Source organism: Eptatretus burgeri, chromosome 5, assembly GCF_056783735.1.
Source record: "Eptatretus burgeri isolate ZD-2024b chromosome 5, Ebu_testis_v1, whole genome shotgun sequence".
NCBI classification, from domain to species: Eukaryota; Metazoa; Chordata; class Myxini; order Myxiniformes; family Myxinidae; genus Eptatretus; species Eptatretus burgeri.
The window spans coordinates 101,646,490-101,665,393 of record NC_140965.1 but is presented as its reverse complement, the minus strand read 5'-3'; the positions used below and the strand labels follow the sequence as shown (position 1 = coordinate 101,665,393).

The following is an 18,904-nucleotide window of genomic DNA, read 5'->3' as shown; positions in this document are numbered from 1 at the left end:
CCACCCCAAACGTCGTGCCAACGAAACCCGCCAAGGAGCACGGAGTCGGGGCACAGCCACGCGGCCACATCTGCGGCTCGTCCGCCAACGCGTCACGAGGATGCGGGTAGGACCCACCCGGTCTCGCGGTCCTGGCCGCTCCTTCAGGTCACGCACGCATATTGGCCTACAGGCCCGTCTGCCCCCTTGTCTATGAGGGTGGCTTCTTTCCTTTGCTTTTGAGTGAATGTGTGTTGGCGCCGTGTCTTGTAAAGTTGAACTGTTTAAGTGTTTCCGTGTGTTGGTCTTATTCGCTTGTAGCTCTGCATTGTTGCTTTTGTTTGGGTTGATATATGTGCATTTTGACTGTTTGGCTGTATATGTGTGCTCTCCGTGTGTCGTGTAAATAAAGTGCTTGCATGTTGAACTGTGCCCGTTTCGCTTCGTCTCCTTCCTTTTAATTGACCCTCCATCCTGCTTCACGTAAAGGGTTCATAGTGGGCTTAATACGCCTGATAATTAATTGGAACCATCGAGGCCGACTATAACACCGCTCGGTTATCACTAGCACGGAACGGACCGCTTAAGCCGTTCGTGTCCGGAGTCGGCCTGTGGCGAGGTACGATCGCCCGGTCGACCATCCGCGCAGGTACTTAGGTAGATCGAATTTGGTGAGCAACCCTATCCTGCGCGGGTGGGCAATTGGCACGGTCGTGGTGGGGTTAAATCCCCACCCGTGACTAGCTCCCGCGTTGTTCCGAGAGGGTCACGATAGAATTGTCCGTTCAGGTGGGCGAGGCGACCGCCATTCGAGTCGAGCGGCTGATTGCACGCCGGCGGGCACGAATTCGCAACAATACTCACGTTATTTAGATTACCTTATTAAATCATTATTTAGATTATTTAGATTACCTACCGGATCAGGTGCTGCCTGGCGGAGCTGCCAAGTATGTACCGGCTATTCATCAGATCATTGGGGAATAATGTCCTGGCTAAGCTAGGGACCAACGGAGGAAAAGACAAAAACGAGCTGGGACCATGTTAAACCAGGATGCGAGGAAAGTTATGTGGCACCGTTATGGGGTTTATTGCAAATAAAAAAATTAAGCAAGGAATTTATGGGGTGCGACAAAAGGCAAACAATATGACAAAAGAAGAAAGTGCACAATTTTCCCCCAAAGTTCTTATGCAGTCTTAACTAATGCTACTACAGTTGCCATCACATGCACATGCACACACGCACACAAACCCCAGGAAAATTGGAGATATCCCAGAGAGATAGAAACAGTTGAGGATTAATGTCCTCTCAATACCTGACGTTGCCAAAAGACCTGCACAGCCCAGAATGCTTCGGAAAGGGGAGGAGGGAGAAATACTGAGGGTGTCAAGGATGCATGTTTGAGAAGTGCAACTGCAATGTGACGTGGGGTGCGGCGTAGTGTAAAAGGAAGAATGTGAGGTGCAGGTCAGTTCGGTTCGCTCTTCAGTTCGCTCTTGGGTTTTGCTCTGAAAAAAAAAAGTTGGTCGGGCTTGCCCATGTTGATTTCTCTTTTGCGTCCATAGTCGATGAGAGATAGATGGTAGAAGAAAATGTGTGAGAGAAAAGATCCTATCATGCATCGTGTAAGAGTCTGTACGTGTAAGTATCGCTGCAAGATGTAACCTAAATGAGTTGCGTATAAATGGAGTAGTTCTGGCTCGCAGCAGCAATGCATGACCCCACACCTGGTCACGCTAACTCAACGCTTGGCCTTGTGCTCCTGTCTCCACGGCAAGGTCCGATGTCTGCTCTCTGCTCTGGACGGTGCTCTCTGCTCTGGACGATGCTCTCTGTGCAGAATGATCCATATATGCTATTTTTCTAGGCCCCGGACGAGGGGAGGAGCCAACCATCGGATCAAAAGGAGCTCTAACAAAATTGAGCTCCCCTATTGGTTCGTAGCAGTCGTAGCCATGATTAGCCAGGCCCCAGAAGCGAAAGATGATTCAGTCTCCGGCCGATAGGGGCATGCACAACAGCTCCTGACCTTTACATGGGGCTGTGGTTCTTGAAGGCGCTCTCTGGACCCGAACATGTGCTGGGTTTCATTCAAACGTAGGATTTTAGAGAAATCCCTGTGCTACCCATGGGTCCTTAAACGAGCTCCAGTGCACGTTCGCACTTCAAGTTTTTCTGCAAAATAACCCAACCTACATCTCCTCCATTTCCTTCGAGTCTGTGGAAAGTGTTCGATGAGTATGTTTCAGTTGAGGCAGTTGTAGAGTAGCAGGAGCATGTTGTGGTGTTTGTAATGAAATAGCAGTACGTTGTGGCATTGTGGGGAAGAGGTGGAAGTTCCTTGTCACGAGATTGTGTGTAATAGCTGCGTTTGTTTTGGAAAATGTAAGTGTGGGTTGTTGCGGGGATTTTAGTAGTCATATGAAGTGGTTGTGGTGAGCATGGTATAGTTTGGTGAGTGGAATGAAGGTCTGAGGCGAAATGGCAGTTGATAATTGGCAAGCAGTTTTGAAGGGAAAATTGGTGCACAAATGCAAATGAGGTGCTCGTGTCGCGGCGCGCTTGCTGGGTTACTATTGGTCTTTACTGATTTACGTGCATGCTTGCTTGCGTGTTTCGTGTGAGAGAAAGAGGGTGGAAGAATGCAAACACTGAAGGTACAAAAAAAACACAACTGAAGGAGTCCCACACAATGCATCTTTCCCCTTTACCCACTAGACAGATGAAAAGGACTAACTAATACACATACTATTGAAATAACTGTCTTAAGATTGCTGTATGTTGTGTGCCATTGCCTTGGATGCATGCATTTTTACAGAACAGCAACAATATGTATTTGCTTTCTTCTCCGAAAGTGCACACTCAATTTTGATGAAACCTGACCACAACCTTCATCACCCATGATATACCATTGTTCAAACCATTAAAATAGTCGTGGTCTAAGGGGATTTAAGGGTCGGTTGCCCCCAAAATATCTATTTGCTTTCTTCTCTGAAACTACACACACAATTTTGATGAAGCTTGACCAGAACCTTCATCAACCGTGATGTACCAAAATTTGTTCATTACATTAGAAAAATTGGAATCGAAGGGCGTGTAAGGGGGTTGGCGCCCCAAAATATGTATTTCCTCTCTTCTCTGAAACTACACACACAATTTCTATGAAAGCTGACCACAACCTTCATCACCCATGATATACCAAAGATTGTTCGCACCATTAAAAAAAAAAAATCGGGTTCTACGGAGGGGGGGGCACTTGCCCCCCAAAAGAGGTATTTGCTTTCTTTTCAGAGATCTGACACATATCTTCATTTTTCCATCTGACACATATCTATATACTCAATTTCTGACAGATTGGGGTTGGCCCAGCGCACACAATGGCAGAATCGGGCGAATGCGAGTGATGACCTCGTGGGCCATGGCGGATCTGCACACACTGTTGAAACGTGCTCGAAGGCAGACCCGTGCGCCGCTCGCGACGCTTTATTTTTTAACAGAGCAGGGCATGAATGGACACATCTTACCGTCTGTGCATGGGTTTGCCATAACATCTTACCTTCTCGCCTCTCCGGCCAGCGAAGCCGTGATGTGCAGTTTGGATCGCTATGGCCGTGTGGTGCATCACGGAGCAGGCATTGATCAGTGCTAATCAGGGGTGCCCAGGCAGGCATATGGGACTGATGCCACCCTCGGCCAGTCATCAGGGCACGGCCCGGGGGTTCTTGCAAAGCAATTCATGATGCGGAGTTCGGTGTGGGCGAATCATATCATGTCGTGGGGTCGGAGCGAGACGATTCCACCATGTGGGGCCATCTTGCCGGAAGTGGAGTGAAGCAGCTTTCGGCCATTGTGGCCAGCTGCGCTGGGGGCTGGAGCCAATCAGAACGCCCGATTCAGGTGACGATGCATAGCTTCGGAGTGGCTCCCTGCTCTGCATTGCGGGGCTATAAAGGTCGGAGTGGGGCCATTCGCGCTCTCTCTCTCTCTCTCTCTCTCTCTCTCTCTCTCTCTCTCTCTCTCTCTCTCTCTCTCTCTCTCTCTCTCTCTCTCTCTCTCTCTCTCTCTCTCTATTCTGCTTCCCCTGCACACGTTGGACTTCGTCATCGCCTGGACTCCACCCTCCCAGCTCAAGTCCCTCCTTCACACCGATGGTCACGACTCAACGCAAGCTGCACAAAGCCCCACAAAGCGAGAGATGATGTGCCAGCTGTCAGTGAGGTATCACACCATGGAGCAGCCCCCCAAATGTATTGGTGGCGTGTTCGGGCAAGCAATTGTACAAGGTACCAAGAGACCGTAGCTTCAACTCCTCTCCCTTCTTGCTTCAATAACTTCTCTTCATCGGTGTGTGTGTGTGTGTGTGTGTGTGTGTGTGTGTGTGTGTGTGTGTGTGTGTGTGTGTGTGTGTGTGTGTGTGTGTGTGTGTTGTCCTGGCGCCTGTCCCCGTAAGTTAAGATTGCAGAAGATTATTATTTTGCGTTATGTCTGCTCTGTGTCTGCTTTCATATGTTGCCTGTAATATTGCTGCACCTCTCACCGTTCTTTTTATCCATGCATAACACACCCCAACTAGAACGGGCACTCTTAGAGCACATACCTTCGCCGCCACTACTTTTTTTGTTCTTGGTATGAGTGTGGGGAACTGGTTTCATATGAATGGTCTTATGACACAAACCACATATCTATAATGTCATGACCCCCCCCCGACTTTTGGGGGCTACCGACTAAACAACAATCAACTCACGTCGTTTTGGCAAGTCGTCACTCGCAAGCTCGGTGAATACAACGTTTCAACAAGAGAAGGTAATCTCGTTTGATGCTGGTTTCATGCAAATCGAATAAGAATTGACTGAGTTATGCCGAAAACCGCATATTTTTCAAGGGCGTGACCACCCCCCGACATTTTACCCCAACCGGTGACATGTGTTATGACGTCATTGTGTCACAAGATTGGGCATTAAATTCTGAACATTTTGGTGCTGGGTTCATGTAAAGCGGACAAGAATTGACCGCGTTATGACAAAAACCGCATATTTTTCAAGGTCGTGACCCCCCTGACCTTTGACCCCTAACCGGTAACAAGAGTATGGGCGTCATTGTGTCATATTGCATATGACAAGATGAGGTGTTGAATTCTGAACATTATGGCGTTAGTTGCATGCAAATTGAATAAAAATTGACCGTGTTATCGTAAAAAGACGATTTTGACCTTTTCGTGACCTTCACCTTGACCTTTGACCTGAACCATCCCAAAATCGAATCGAATGCTTCCTGGCTAATAACCAATCATCCCACCAAATTTCATGCAATTTGGTTTAATTCTTTTTGAGTTATACTAATCACAAGATTACAAATAAATAAATAAATACATGCCGACCAAAACATAACCTTTGGCAGAATGCGAAGGTAATAAAACTATTCCCTGTATCACATACCTTTCCTCGCCCCATTGTAAATAAATTATTATTAGAAATGTTCCAGCTCGTTCTTGTCTTTTCTTGCATTGATCAAGCATGGTCCGAATCTGAGCTTAGCCGGAACTTTATTCCCAACGATCCGTTGCTTTCAGCCGGTACATCCTTGGCAGTGTCGCTCGGCTGCATCCGATCCAATAAAGTGATCCGATTCGGACAAGGCGTATCGATGGTGTGTTCCACGGTAATTAAATCACGTGATTAATTAGGTAACCCGGTTAACCCATAGACTGGAGGACCCTCGGTCACGCGGTTGAGTTATTGTTGTCCACGGTCGGTTAGGGCCCTGTCACACCTTGACGTTTTACCCAGCAATGGCAACGTATAAAAATGTATGTAAAACGTTGGCGTACACTGAAATTTTGATGTTTTTTTTTTAAGTTTTGGGCGTTTTCATAACGTGTTGGTCGTATGCATAACATATTAGTAACGGGCACAGAACGTTTCCTTGTGTTATTGATAACTTTTACCAACGAATGCTTAGCCTGTTGTCGGCATTCACAACCTATGCCCAACGATAGTTTAACTTACGCATAGCACGCTAAACGTATCGCCGGCGAACTCGTGGCATAGCCTATTAAGAACCTGCTGATTTAAATCATAACCGCCTGAGAATTTGAAGTGTCAACATCGCATTCACACCTTGACGATTTTGCCAGCGTATGCCGGCCTATGAAAAATGTGTCTAAAACGCTCGGCGCACGTCAAATATGGTATAGGTAAGTTGTGTATACGTTCAGAGTAGGCTGGAAAACAATGAAGTATGCTGTCATATTACGTGGTACGTGTAATATGTCGTGAAATTTCAAGCATGCTGAAAATTTTACGACGTACTCGGCGTATGGCTAACACGTTCCGCATGCGTTGTCATATGTTCCTGGCACGCTCCGCGATCGTTTACACACGACGGACACACGTTACTTGTAGGTTACTCATAAGTCGAAACACGTCAAGGTAATATTTAACATACCCCCAACCTAATTTTCAACCAATGGGTAACGTCCTTTTAACCTATGAGTAACGTGCTTGAAACCTATGAGTAACGTGCATTGAACCTATTTGTAACTTGCCTTGAACCAATGAGTAGCGTGCTATGAACCTATGAGTAACGTGCGTTTAACCTATGTTTAGCATGCATGCTTCGAACCTAAGTATAATGTGCTTCTAACCTTTGAGTAACATGCTATGAACCTATTTGTAATGTATCTAAAACACACATTGTCGTATGTAGACGAATTAGATTGACGTCTTCCGGACGACAACAGCACTTACTGAACGTGTTTCTAACTTACATCTACCGTGTAATGGCGTATTGGCAGCGTTAAGGGGAATTGGTATATACAAATGGGCTTCACAAGAGGAACCCATCATTGTTCCAGACTCCATGTTGAGTAGATGTCAATGCCAGTAGTATCAGTAGTAGTAATACTATTAGTAGCAGTTGGTGTGCGTGACAGTAGTAATAGTAGTAGTTGTAGTAGTATTCATAGTAGTAGTAGGTCCATGTCAGTAGTCGTATGTGAGCGTGATGGGGAGGGTGTGGGTGATGATGGATCCTCTTATCGTCCACGAATAGGAGACTACTTTGTACCATTGTTCGATGTTCTTTTTGGTTAATTTTTTTTCCTCATTCCCACAATGAAATATTTCTTTGTTTTACTTTTTAAAGTATTAAAAACGACTTTGACAAATGCATGATGTACTAGTAATGAACACAGAATGTTTAGATAACTTATAGATAAGTTATACCAACGATTGTTTATCGTGTTTTAGTCATCCACAACCTATGCCCAACGATAATCTACCGTATGCATAGCGTAATAATTCCCAAGCACATTATTCATAGGTTATAAATAAGTCACGGGTACCCTAAACATTACTTTGATGTGTTTCGACGTATGAGGAACTTTCAAGTAGCGTGTTGCGAAGTGTGAACAACGTTCGTGTAGCGTGCTTACAAAACGTTACTCATAGGTTAGAAATGTTTCGGGTACGCGATTGTTACCTCTACGTGTGTGTCAATTAACGTGTGTCAACGATCGCATAACGTGCCTACAACTTATGGCCAGTGTAGCGAAACGTGTGAGCCAAATGCCGAGTACGTCGTAAAATTTCAAGCATGCAAAAATGTTTGGACAACCAAAAAGTACAACGTTTTAAACCAGCGTAATACGACCTATAGTAGTGTTTCTCAGCGTGCACCTAACGTACACATAACGTACCCATAACGTATTGGACGTGTGCCAGCGTTTTAGACAAATTTTTCATAAATCGGCATACGCTGGCTAAATCGTCAAGGTGTGACAGCCCCTTTAGCGACCCGCCGCATCACAGAATTATCTGTGTGCGATGGCCTACAATTCCAGGGAGTTTGGTGGTAGCAGTGATAGCTCCCCCCCCTCCCTCCTTGTGGTCTTTTCACCCGACCCCCGGCCCGCAACAATATTATGTTGCACACCTGTGGATGCCTAATGAGGCGTCAGAGTGCATGGTATTGTCAGTAAATATATTTATCCTCACTCTCATTATTTGATTCATTCAGAGAGATGAATAATTAATTACCTCTGGTCACCTGTGATAACTGTTTGGAACAAGAGGCAATATATCTGCACTTTCTTCATGATTGACACTGTAAATACAGGAAACACAGGCACTCATTTTACACAATTGTATTTGATCATATGTAATACCTTTCCAGTAAATCTTCAAAGAGCATTGAAGTTTAACATCATTGCATTTTATTATGTGGAATACCTTTCAAGAAAATCTTCAAAGAACATTGAAACATTGGGTAAATTTTGTGTTGTCAGAGGTCTCGGAGGCAGGTTATTCATGCATAAAATGAGGTCATTGTGAAATTCCTGACGAACAAACAATTTCTGCCAAGACGTCATTCAGAGCTTTCCATTCCTTGTGAAGATTATTAGCATGCCAATTCACCTCGTCTACAAGCGAGTTGGAAATGCTGTAATAAAAGGGAAAATAGATAATTATTTACATAATTAATCATATACAAATAAAATATAGACCAATTACTGCACCATAGTTCCAAGAAGGAAGCCAGACTTAACACACACACACACACACACACACACACACACACACACACACACACACACACACACACACACACACACACACACACACACACACACACACACACACACACACACACACACACACCTATATAGGATTCCATGAACAGTTTAATATTATATGAAATTTACCAATGCTGTGATGAGTCATTATATTCATCCTCAGATGAAAGATGGTTCATCTCTGTTGGGTCAAACTATGGGTCATTAAGCAAATTCTCGTTCATTACTGTTGGGTCAAGATGAGAGAAGTGAAAAACCGTCAAACAGAATAGATTTTTGGCTGAGAGAAATGCCTCACTGATAAACCATGTTTGAGGAAGTCAGTTGGATATTTTTCCAGACTTGCCCCATTGTTGTCTTTCCTGTTTTCCAGCCACACCCAATACATCTGTCAGAATGTGTTTCACTTCCTCAAAAATTTAATGTGTTTATGTTTGAGAAAAGTTTTGAATATGGAAAATATTTTATAACAGATGAGTGCTACAAAACAATTTTATAAAATCGAACATAAATATTTATTGACTCTATGTCAGTTTAATGTATATGAGTGGTACCAAAATATACTCAGACAAGAGCATTGAGAGGTTTGTCGTTTAATCTCTGCTCAACAAAGATACTTAAAGGTCTAAAGAAGAGTGTATTAAAAGAGACCATGAACTTTTAACATTACCTTGAATATACATGAAAGAGAAAGGGTGTTTATGGAGAAATGAATCTTCTTCGAAATAATAAACACGAAATATTCTCAGAGACTGTTAGTAAGAAAGCACAAACAGCATTTGATGATGATATATATATATATATATATATATATATATATATATATATATATATATCTATATAAATATATACATATACATATACATATGTACAGTGGGGAGAACAAGTATTTGATACACTGCCGATTTTGCAGGTTTTCCCACTTACAAAGCACGTAGAGGTCTGTAATTTTTATCATAGGTACACTTCAACTGTGAAAGACGGAATCTAAAACAAAAATCCTGAAGATCACATTGTACAATTTTTAAATAATTAATTTGCATTTTATTGCATGAAATAAGAATTTGATCATCTACCAACCAGTAAGAATTCCAGCTCTCACAGACCTGTTAGTTTTGTCTTAAAGAACCTCTCCCATTCTCCACTCGTTACCTGTATTAACTGCACCTGTTTGAACTCGTTATCTGCATAAAAGACACGTGTCCACACTCGATCAATCAGACTCCAACCTCTCCACAATGGGCAAGACCAGAGGGCTGTCTAAGGACATCAGGGACAAAATTGTAGACTTGCACAAGGCTGGGATGGGCTACAGGACAATAGGCAAGCAGCTTGGTGAGAAGGCAACAACTGTTGGTGCAATTATTAGAAAATGGAAGAAGTTCAACATAACAGTCAATCTCTCTCGGTCTGGGGCTCCATGCAAGATCTCACCTCATGGAGCCTCAATGATCATGAGAAAGGTGAGGGATCAGCCCATAACTACACGGCAGGACCTGGTCAATGACCTGAAGAGAGCTGGGACCACAGTATCAAAGAAAACCTTAAGTAACACACCACGCCGTCATGGATTAAAATCCTTCAGTGCACGCAAGGTCCCTCTGCTCAAGCCAGCGCATGTCCAGGCCCATCTGAAGTTTACCAATGACCATCTGGATGATCCAGAGGAGGAATGGGAGAAGGTCATGTGGTCTGATGAGACCAAAATAGAGCTTTTTGGTTTAAATTCCACTCGCCGTGTTTGGAGGAAGAAGAAGGATGAGTACAACCCCAAGAACACCATCCCAACCGTGAAGCATGGAGGTGGAAACATCATTCTTTGGGGATGCCTTTCTGCAAAGGGGACAAGGCGACTGCACCATATTGAGGGGAAGATGGATGGGGCCATGTATCGTGAGATCTTGGCCAACAACCTCCTTCCCTCAACAAGAGCATTGAAGATGGGGCGTGGCTGGGTCTTCCAGCATGACAACGACCCAAAACACACAGCCAGGGCAACTAAGGAGTGGCTCCGTAAGAAGCATCTCAAGGTCCTCGAGTGGCCTAGCCAGTCTCCAGACCTGAACCCAATAGAAAATCTTTGGAGAGAGCTGAAAGTCTGTGTTGCCCAGCGACAGCCCTGAAACCTGAAGGATCTGGAGAAGATCTGTATGGAGGAGTGGGCCAAAATCCCTGCTGCAGTCTGTGCAAACCTGGTTTAGAACTACAGGAAATGTCTGATCTCTGTAATTACAAACAAAGATTTCTATTCCAAATATTAAGTTCTGTTTTTCTGATGTATAAAATACTTATTTCATGCAATAAAATGCAAATTAATTATTTAAAATCATACAATGTGATTTTCAGGATTTTTGTTTTCGATTCCATCTTTCACAGTTGAAGTGTACCCAAGCTAAAAATTACAGACCTCTACGTGCGTTGTAAGTGGGAAAACCTGCAAAATCGGCAGTGTATCAAATACTTGTTCTTCCCACTGTGTGTGTGTGTGTGTGTGTGTGTGTGTATATATATATATATATATATATATATATATATATATATATATATATATATATATATATATATATATATATATATACACATCATGAGTGATGGAATAAATACATTACCTTATGGGTTTACAGTACAAGTATGAATAAAAAAATGGGGTTGGGGGGTTTTAACAGGCCACCACTGCATTATTCTTAATTTATGAATAAATTAAGGTATTCCTGAAAATAAAACACAGATATTTATAGGATCTATATATGACTTCCCAATTTGATTAAAGAAATGATCATATGAAAGGGGGGCGAAGTCCAGCCCCACAGGGATAGTAGTTTCAAAAGGGAGGGGTATGATGAAGTAATGTGCTCCAGTTTGAAAAGGAGAAATATGAGTGAGCGGAAGCGAGCGAATATTGCGACTTTGAGAAATGGGACACATTACTGCGTCAAACCCTCCCTTTTGAAACTACTGATCCTTGTGATTTTTTTTTCCTTCTGGCATGTTCAAGGAATTTGATGCTGGTCAGAAGATATCTATCGAAGACAATGTCGACTTGTTGGTGCTTCCCCACTTTAGCTCTGTTCATTATCCTCGATAAGATCAGTTGTGTGAATCCCCCAAATGTGGCAGGGAGGGATACAGGTGACATCAAATGGACGATATTCATGCCATCAATACTCAGAGCGAACAACTCTGGGAAAGAGGTTGCAACATCACTGACATTGTAGTCCTCTAGGCAATGGAGTCGCTGGGATTTATTGTTCTTCATGATTGATCCATCGGCTCCTCTCGTGAGGGGGAATATTACGAGGTCCATCCAAAAAGTAACGAGACTGCGCCTGCTGTGTGCTCCACTTACACAACTTGAATGAACGGGTTGCGTCCCAGTCTTTCGCAACATTCCAGCAACATATATGATTGGTGATGGTTGACTGTGCTCATTGTGTGATTTTTTTACAAGTCATGCTATACACTTTGTCTTGTCTAAGTTGCCGCGCTACGAGTCATGAGCAGAGAGCCAATCTGAAGTTTCTTGCCAAGCTTGGCGAAACACCTTCCAAATCCTTCACAATGCTGCAGCAAGTCCAAGGGGAAGAAGCGATGTCACGTTCACATGCATTTGAATGGCATAAGAGGTTCAAAGAGGGAGGGGAGGTGGTTGAAGCCAATCCACTGTCTAGAAGACCTTCAATGAGCAGAACGGCGGACAACATCGAACATGTGAAGCAGATGGTGCACGCCGATCATCAACTCACGTTGCGGATGATTGCTGAGGAACTTTCCATCAACAACGGCACTGTCTGGAGCATCATCACTGAAAATCTCAAAATGCACAATGTGTGCATAAAGATGGTCCCCAAGCTGTTGTCTGAGGACCAGAAACAGCAAAGAGTCACTGTCTGTCAAGACATTATTGAGCACCTTGAGGACGATCCAGACCTGCTCGGGATAGTCATTACTGGTGATGAATCGTGGATATTCAAATTCGATCACGAGACCAAACGGCAGAGTCGTCAGTGGAAATGTCCAGCATCACCAAGACCAAAGAAAGCAAGGATGTCGAAGTCGAAGGTCAAGGTGATGCTAATCGTGTTTTTTGACATCACGGGCATCGTCCACTTTGAGTGTCAACCACAGGTTCAAACACTGAATCAATACGTGTCCAAGGAGATCCTCCGGCGCCTCATGAGATCAGACCGGGACAAGAGGAGGGATCTGTGGGAGAACAACGCCTGGGTGCTCCACCAAGACAACACCCCTGCTCACGGTGCCCTGAGAATCCAACAGTTTCTGGCAGAGGGGAACGTGCCAACTCTGGAGGAACCCTCGTATTTACCAGACTTGGCCCCTTGTGATTTTTTTCCTCTTCCCCAAGCTCAAGGGGGCGATCAAGGGGACCCGATTTCCTGATGTGGAGGCCACCAAAAGGGCCGTGACGACGGAGCTCTTGAGGATTCCAGAAGAAGCCTTCTGGGGTGCATTGAAGCATGGAAGAAGAGGATGGACAAGTGTGTGAGACTGGAGGGAAACTATTTTGGAGGGCACAAGCTGTGATTTCAATATATTATTTGTAAGAAAAATTCTGTGAAGTCAGTCCCGTTACTTTTTAGAAGGACCTATATATATATATATATATATATATATATATATATATATATATATATATATATATATATATATATATATATATATATATATATATATATATATATATACATTTATATTATATATATATATATATATATATATATCTTCTTCTTCTTCTTTCGCTGCTCCCGTTCGGGTTCGCCACAGCGGATCATCCGTATGATCCGCATAGTGATTTGGCACATGTTTTACGCCGGATGCCCTTCCTGACACAACCCTGGTCGCCTCTTACGACACAGGGATATGGTACACCTATTTTAACCGGGGTATACACCGGCCCAGTACACTGGTACTCATTTTGTCGACCTCAGAAGGATGACAGGCTGAATCAACCCCCTGGTGTATTAATTCAGTGGCCCAACGGGGCTTGAACTTAGGACCTTTTGGATCCCAAGCCGCTGCCCTAACCACTGCGCCAACACTAGGCTTTATAATATATTGTTGCGAATTCGCGCCTGCCGGCGTGCGAGCGGCCACGTAACTCGAATCGCGGCACGTCACCCACCGGATGGACAATTCTGTCGTGACCCTCTCGGACTAACGCCGGGAGCTAGTCACGGGTGGGCCTTTCGGCCTCACCACGATCGTGCCAATCGGCCCCCCGCGTGGGATAGGGTTGTTCGCCAAATTCGACCTACCTAAGTACCCACGCGGAGGGTAGACCGGGCGATCGCACCTCGCCGCAGGTCGACTCCGGACACGGGCCACTTAAGCGACCCGTTCCATACTATCGGGATAACCGAGTGGTGTTATCGTCGGCCTCGACGGTTCTGATTAATTATCGGGCATATTAAGCCTACTACCAACCCTTTACGTGAAGCAAGATGGAGATTCAATTAAAGAAAAGACGAAGCAAAACGGGAAAAACAGTTCAACATAATTCACATTTATTCCGCGGCACACGGAAAGCACACATATACAATTACAATAATTATGCACCAAAAGCAGATGTTACAAAAGAAACACAACAATGCAGATCTCCTACCAACTACGCGAGCACACGGCAACACTTACACAGTTTTACTTTACAGACGGCGCCGACAACACATTTACTCAAAAGCAAAAGAAAAGGGCCACCCTCAAAGACAAGGGGGCAGACGGGGCCTGTGGGCCGCGAGACCGGGTGGATCCTACCCGTGTCTTGTGATGAGCTGCAAATGTGGCGGCGCCCCAACTCCGCGCTCCTTCGCGGGTTTCGTTGGCACTGCTTGGAGTGGGGTGGGAACGGGGCCCCCTTTTCGCACTATCTCAGTGCGGGGGGAAAAAGGAGGGAATTGTTGATGCTCTGGGGAAAGAGGATAGCTGGCTTGCTTGGGTCCCGCGACGAGCGACTCCACTGCGACCTCGTCGCCGACCGCCGTCTTCCTTGCCTTGGACCCGAGCTATTCGACCTCCTCCCCAATTCTCCTCAGCCAACTGCAGCAAACCACCTCAACCGCGCTCCAGGCTTCAGGCTTCCCCTCTCTGCAGCTCCCCGACAGACTCCGAACCCCGACAGACTGCCACTCTCCAGACCCGACTTGACTGCCTCGACCTTTTCTCCAACTCTGACTGCCTCCACCTCTCTCCGACCCAAACTGACTAAATTCGCCCCGCGCTCGGCACTTTATAGTCCGGCAGGAGAACCCATATGCAAATTTCTGGATCAGAACGAGCTCGGGGGTGGAGCCACGCTCGCCCATTGGACAGAGAAAAAGGGGCGTGAGTCTCCCCTGATCCTCGAATTTGCATATATCGATTCTACTCCGACGCGCCTGGAGGCGGGGCCAAACCGCCCCACGCTTGCTGATTGGACGGATCAGAAATGGGCGTGTATCATTCCTGATCCGAATTCTCCTTGGAAAGGCCGCACCCTGCACCCGCGGCTCGGCGCACGTCCCGCACGAGGGCAGGACAGCCTGACGCTCGGTGCCCACAAGCGGTGCGGAAATGGCCGCAGAAGGAGAGGCGAAGGTGGTGGAGGGTTTAAAGTGCTGGTCCATGGCCATGGCGACGTTTGGAATGGCGGTGATGCGATCTTTGCGGGAGCGAGTTGTGAAGGTAAAGGTCGTGGCTGTTGGCGTTGTTGTTGTTGTGAAGTGGCGTTGCGGTTGGTGGTCGTTGTGTGATGGCGGTTGAGACGTGATTGGTTCAAAATAAAGATAGAACAGAAAAATGGCTATCTTAAAGGGTCGCAGCCCAAATGAATCACATTTATTCCCGCTAAACAACGGGTTTGGGGCTAACCACACATGTACTTACAGAGATATCTCACTTACGGGACCTGAATGGTGGTTTGCGAATTTCCTCAACCGCAGCAATATATATATATATATATATATATATATATTTATATATATATATATATATATATATATATATATATATATATATATATATATATATATATATATATATATATATTCAAGAGAGTACAATACTTTCCTTAGATCGACATTTTCAATTCGACCTATCACCAACAGGGGTGCAAAAAAATCTGCTATTGGTGGGAACTTTGTCTGCACAGGTACCTTTCCTTTCCGAAGCTTTTTCGACATTGTCATGAAAGTTGCCAACTTTAATTGTTTAATCGAGTCATGAAATCCAACGTAAGTGGACAACAACTGGGTGTTGACAAAATCCATGAATGCCTTCTCTCCTATTCTTCCTGCATTCAGTTATCTTCACATTCTTGAGATGCCAGAACACCTGACCTGATGTTGATCAAACCAGCTGTCTATTTTGAAGGGATAGACCACAGCATCAACACAATCTTTCACGGTAGATTTGCGTCTTTCTCGAATGTTTCCTCCGAGGTCTTTATGCTTACTGCCCTTTCCATGTAGACCAGCCATGATTTCGCATTGTCAAGTTACCATCGCTCTATCACTTTGGGTGAGAAGCCATCGATAAAAGGCTGTTCGATTCAGACAGAACTTTGTGACAGTGCCGGTGCATTTGGTGTGTCCATTGCAAGTCGACGCCGACTCAGGTTGAAGCCGACTCTATGTGATGCCGAAGCAGGTTTACCATTGCCTTCCCAGCAGTTGTCAGGAGTTGGAGTCTAAAATTTGGCCATGGCACCTCAGTACTCAGAAACAATGGATCACAATAGGATGGAAGGACCAATTCATCAAAAAATGGAAGGAATTTCAAAAGCAATGCTTACTTGGATCGGTGTTTCTGCTATACTCAATTGGTCATGTCCTCTCTTATGATTCCATGTGACAAAGTGTTCAACTTTTTTCATATGATGCACGACACAGGCAGCACATTTTCTGATCTCTTGGCTCCAGTTAATGATGAGCTGTCAGAGTACCACAGTGATCTTCATCGTGCTTTCATCAGAGGTTCACTCAACTCAGCGAAGCAAGACATTGCACCTTCTTCCACCAACTTCTTCTCAAGACACGTTTCTTGCCACTTTGGACGTTAGCTTTGTTTGTGAAGCTCGAGTAACAACGCCAATGATACCCAAACTGAGTTGGAAACGATTCCTCGTCAGTCCACAAAAGATGGTGCCCAATGGCTACATGGTAATCATCACGTATTTCGACCTCAAGCCAAGCTTTCCCACTCTCCTTCGTTTGTGCCAAGCTTGAGTCACTGTCAGAGCACACTTTGGAACCATCTTCCAATGATGGATAGTGAATTAAACACTGGATGATTGAAATATTCGGTGCTATTAGTTATTTTTGCTACTCTGGAGAAAGCACTACTGCACTACGCCCAAGATTACAGCTTGCTGATTGGGTTTCCTGAGAGCCTTCGTCACACAAGCAAAGAACTGTGGGAAATTGATTACGAAATTGGTGAGGCAAAAGTGCACTTTTCAAAGTCATTTTTACAACAAACTGCGGGTTTTTGAACAAACAAGCAGATTCGGATTTATGAGATCAAAAGCGATAAGAAAACTTCATGTGTGTGTAGTTCAAAGATGGGTGTCACAAGATGAAACGACAGAGACCTTCAACGAGTCGCCTATTCCTTATATTCCAAAACTCCTTACCTTTTTCCTGGTGGTAGGAAATTTAACAACAAATGCAATTATATGAAAATATCCTGCCCCGTAACGAAACACACACACACACACCCACACACACACACACACACACACACACACACACACACACACACACACACACACACACACACACACACACACACACACACACACACACACACACACACTTCACTCTTGTATAGATAGATAAAAGATTAATATTAAACTGATCTTGGCCTCTAGTAAGAACTCTCCCGCACTCTCTGGTGACAATCCATCACATCTGCATTGACTGTGGAACACGCATAGATATGAGAGAGTAGATTTATTTATCCCTGTAGTCTTATGTGTCACCATCTGTCTATCTTGTATCTATGTGAAATTGATGTTTCTGTATCAGGTACTTACCATCTGTTTTATCTCCTGCAGGTGCACAAACAATGACTACTCAACCAGGTGGTACAGGTTCGTGAAAAAAAAACATTTAATATGAACTTGAGGGAGTAATTAATCTAACGGAATTAAATCAATAACTTTAAATGCATGTCATGGTAACACTCCAATTATCTTCGTAGTTGAGAAGTCACAAGAAGAGGTAACGCAAGAAATTCACTCATTGGTAAATGAACTAAAACAACTACCTCAGTGAGTATCACTTCATTCCTCATATTTTCTCTCTCTACATCATCTTTCATCATTCCCAATCTCACATAAAGTTATGTCATTACCTCCACCACCAAAAGTGGGCAGAGGTTGTGTTTTCACCACTGTCTGTTTGCCTGTGAACAGGATATCTCAAAAAAGTTGTGGACAGATTTGGACAAAACTTTGTGGACATGCCGGGGGTGCTGCAAGGAAGAATCGATTTGATTTTTGTGAAGATCCGGATCTGGATCCGACAATTTTACATGATTCTTCATTATTGAGTGATGGGGCGAACAACGATATCCAACACGATATATCAAAAAGTTATTGACAGATTCGGACGAAACTTGAGAGACAGGTCGGGTGTTTGACAAGGAAGAATTGATTCGACTTTGGTGAAGATCTGGATCCATAACCTATCACTGGGATACAAAATATAAACTGTTCAGCCTGGCAGAGGAATGTGTTCTACCAAGGGCCATTCTCATCTTCACATGGTATTGTTATAGATCCAGCGGTGGGGGCTTCACACCCTACTCTTGACAGCCAAATGTTGAAGATTCGGCGTCACTTAACAGCACCGCCATCTCATGGGTTATAATGCCGGCTGGTTCGGCACAGGTCTCGGGTTACGCGCCTCAGATCACGATAACGAAGTACACCTGTGCCTTGCCAGTTGGGGAAATAGATCCCGGTTACAGACTGGGTTTGTCAGAGACCGAGCGAAGTCTGCCAGTCCGTAACCATTTTGTTTTTATATACAAATCAAGAGTTTGTTCCTCACCACGGCACGAATAAACTCAAGGCGGCAACTTTCATATTAATCAGCCAGATTTATTGGGGACACATCGGGGAACACGACACAAGCAAAACATTCACGACAATGATATAATTAATCCATAACCTGCTCTTAACTAGGGAACTATGGATACGGGTTTCGAAGGGAGCGCTAGCGAAATAAACCTTAGACAACATGCAGACAACATGCAGACAAGACACAGAGTACTTGGTGATGCCTCATGGATGAGAGGAAAAGTGTCGAAAGAACGAATGCGGCTCGTGACAAGCCGATGTCAACGGATTCGAGCGCCCA

The 18,904-nt window shown here is 44.5% G+C and overlaps 1 protein-coding gene across 1 annotated transcript in view; it reads left to right on the top strand.

The window, feature by feature from the left end:
* Positions 1-18,904, top strand: part of LOC147027070 (uncharacterized) — a 207,244-nt gene that overhangs the window by 20,637 nt on the left and 167,703 nt on the right. Inside the window, exons 2-3 of the mRNA XM_085883226.1 lie at positions 17,596-17,631; positions 17,742-17,811. Of these exons, the coding sequence (XP_085739352.1) occupies positions 17,607-17,631; positions 17,742-17,811 (95 nt within the window). The 5' untranslated portion in view covers positions 17,596-17,606. The remainder of the gene's footprint in view (positions 1-17,595; positions 17,632-17,741; positions 17,812-18,904) is intronic.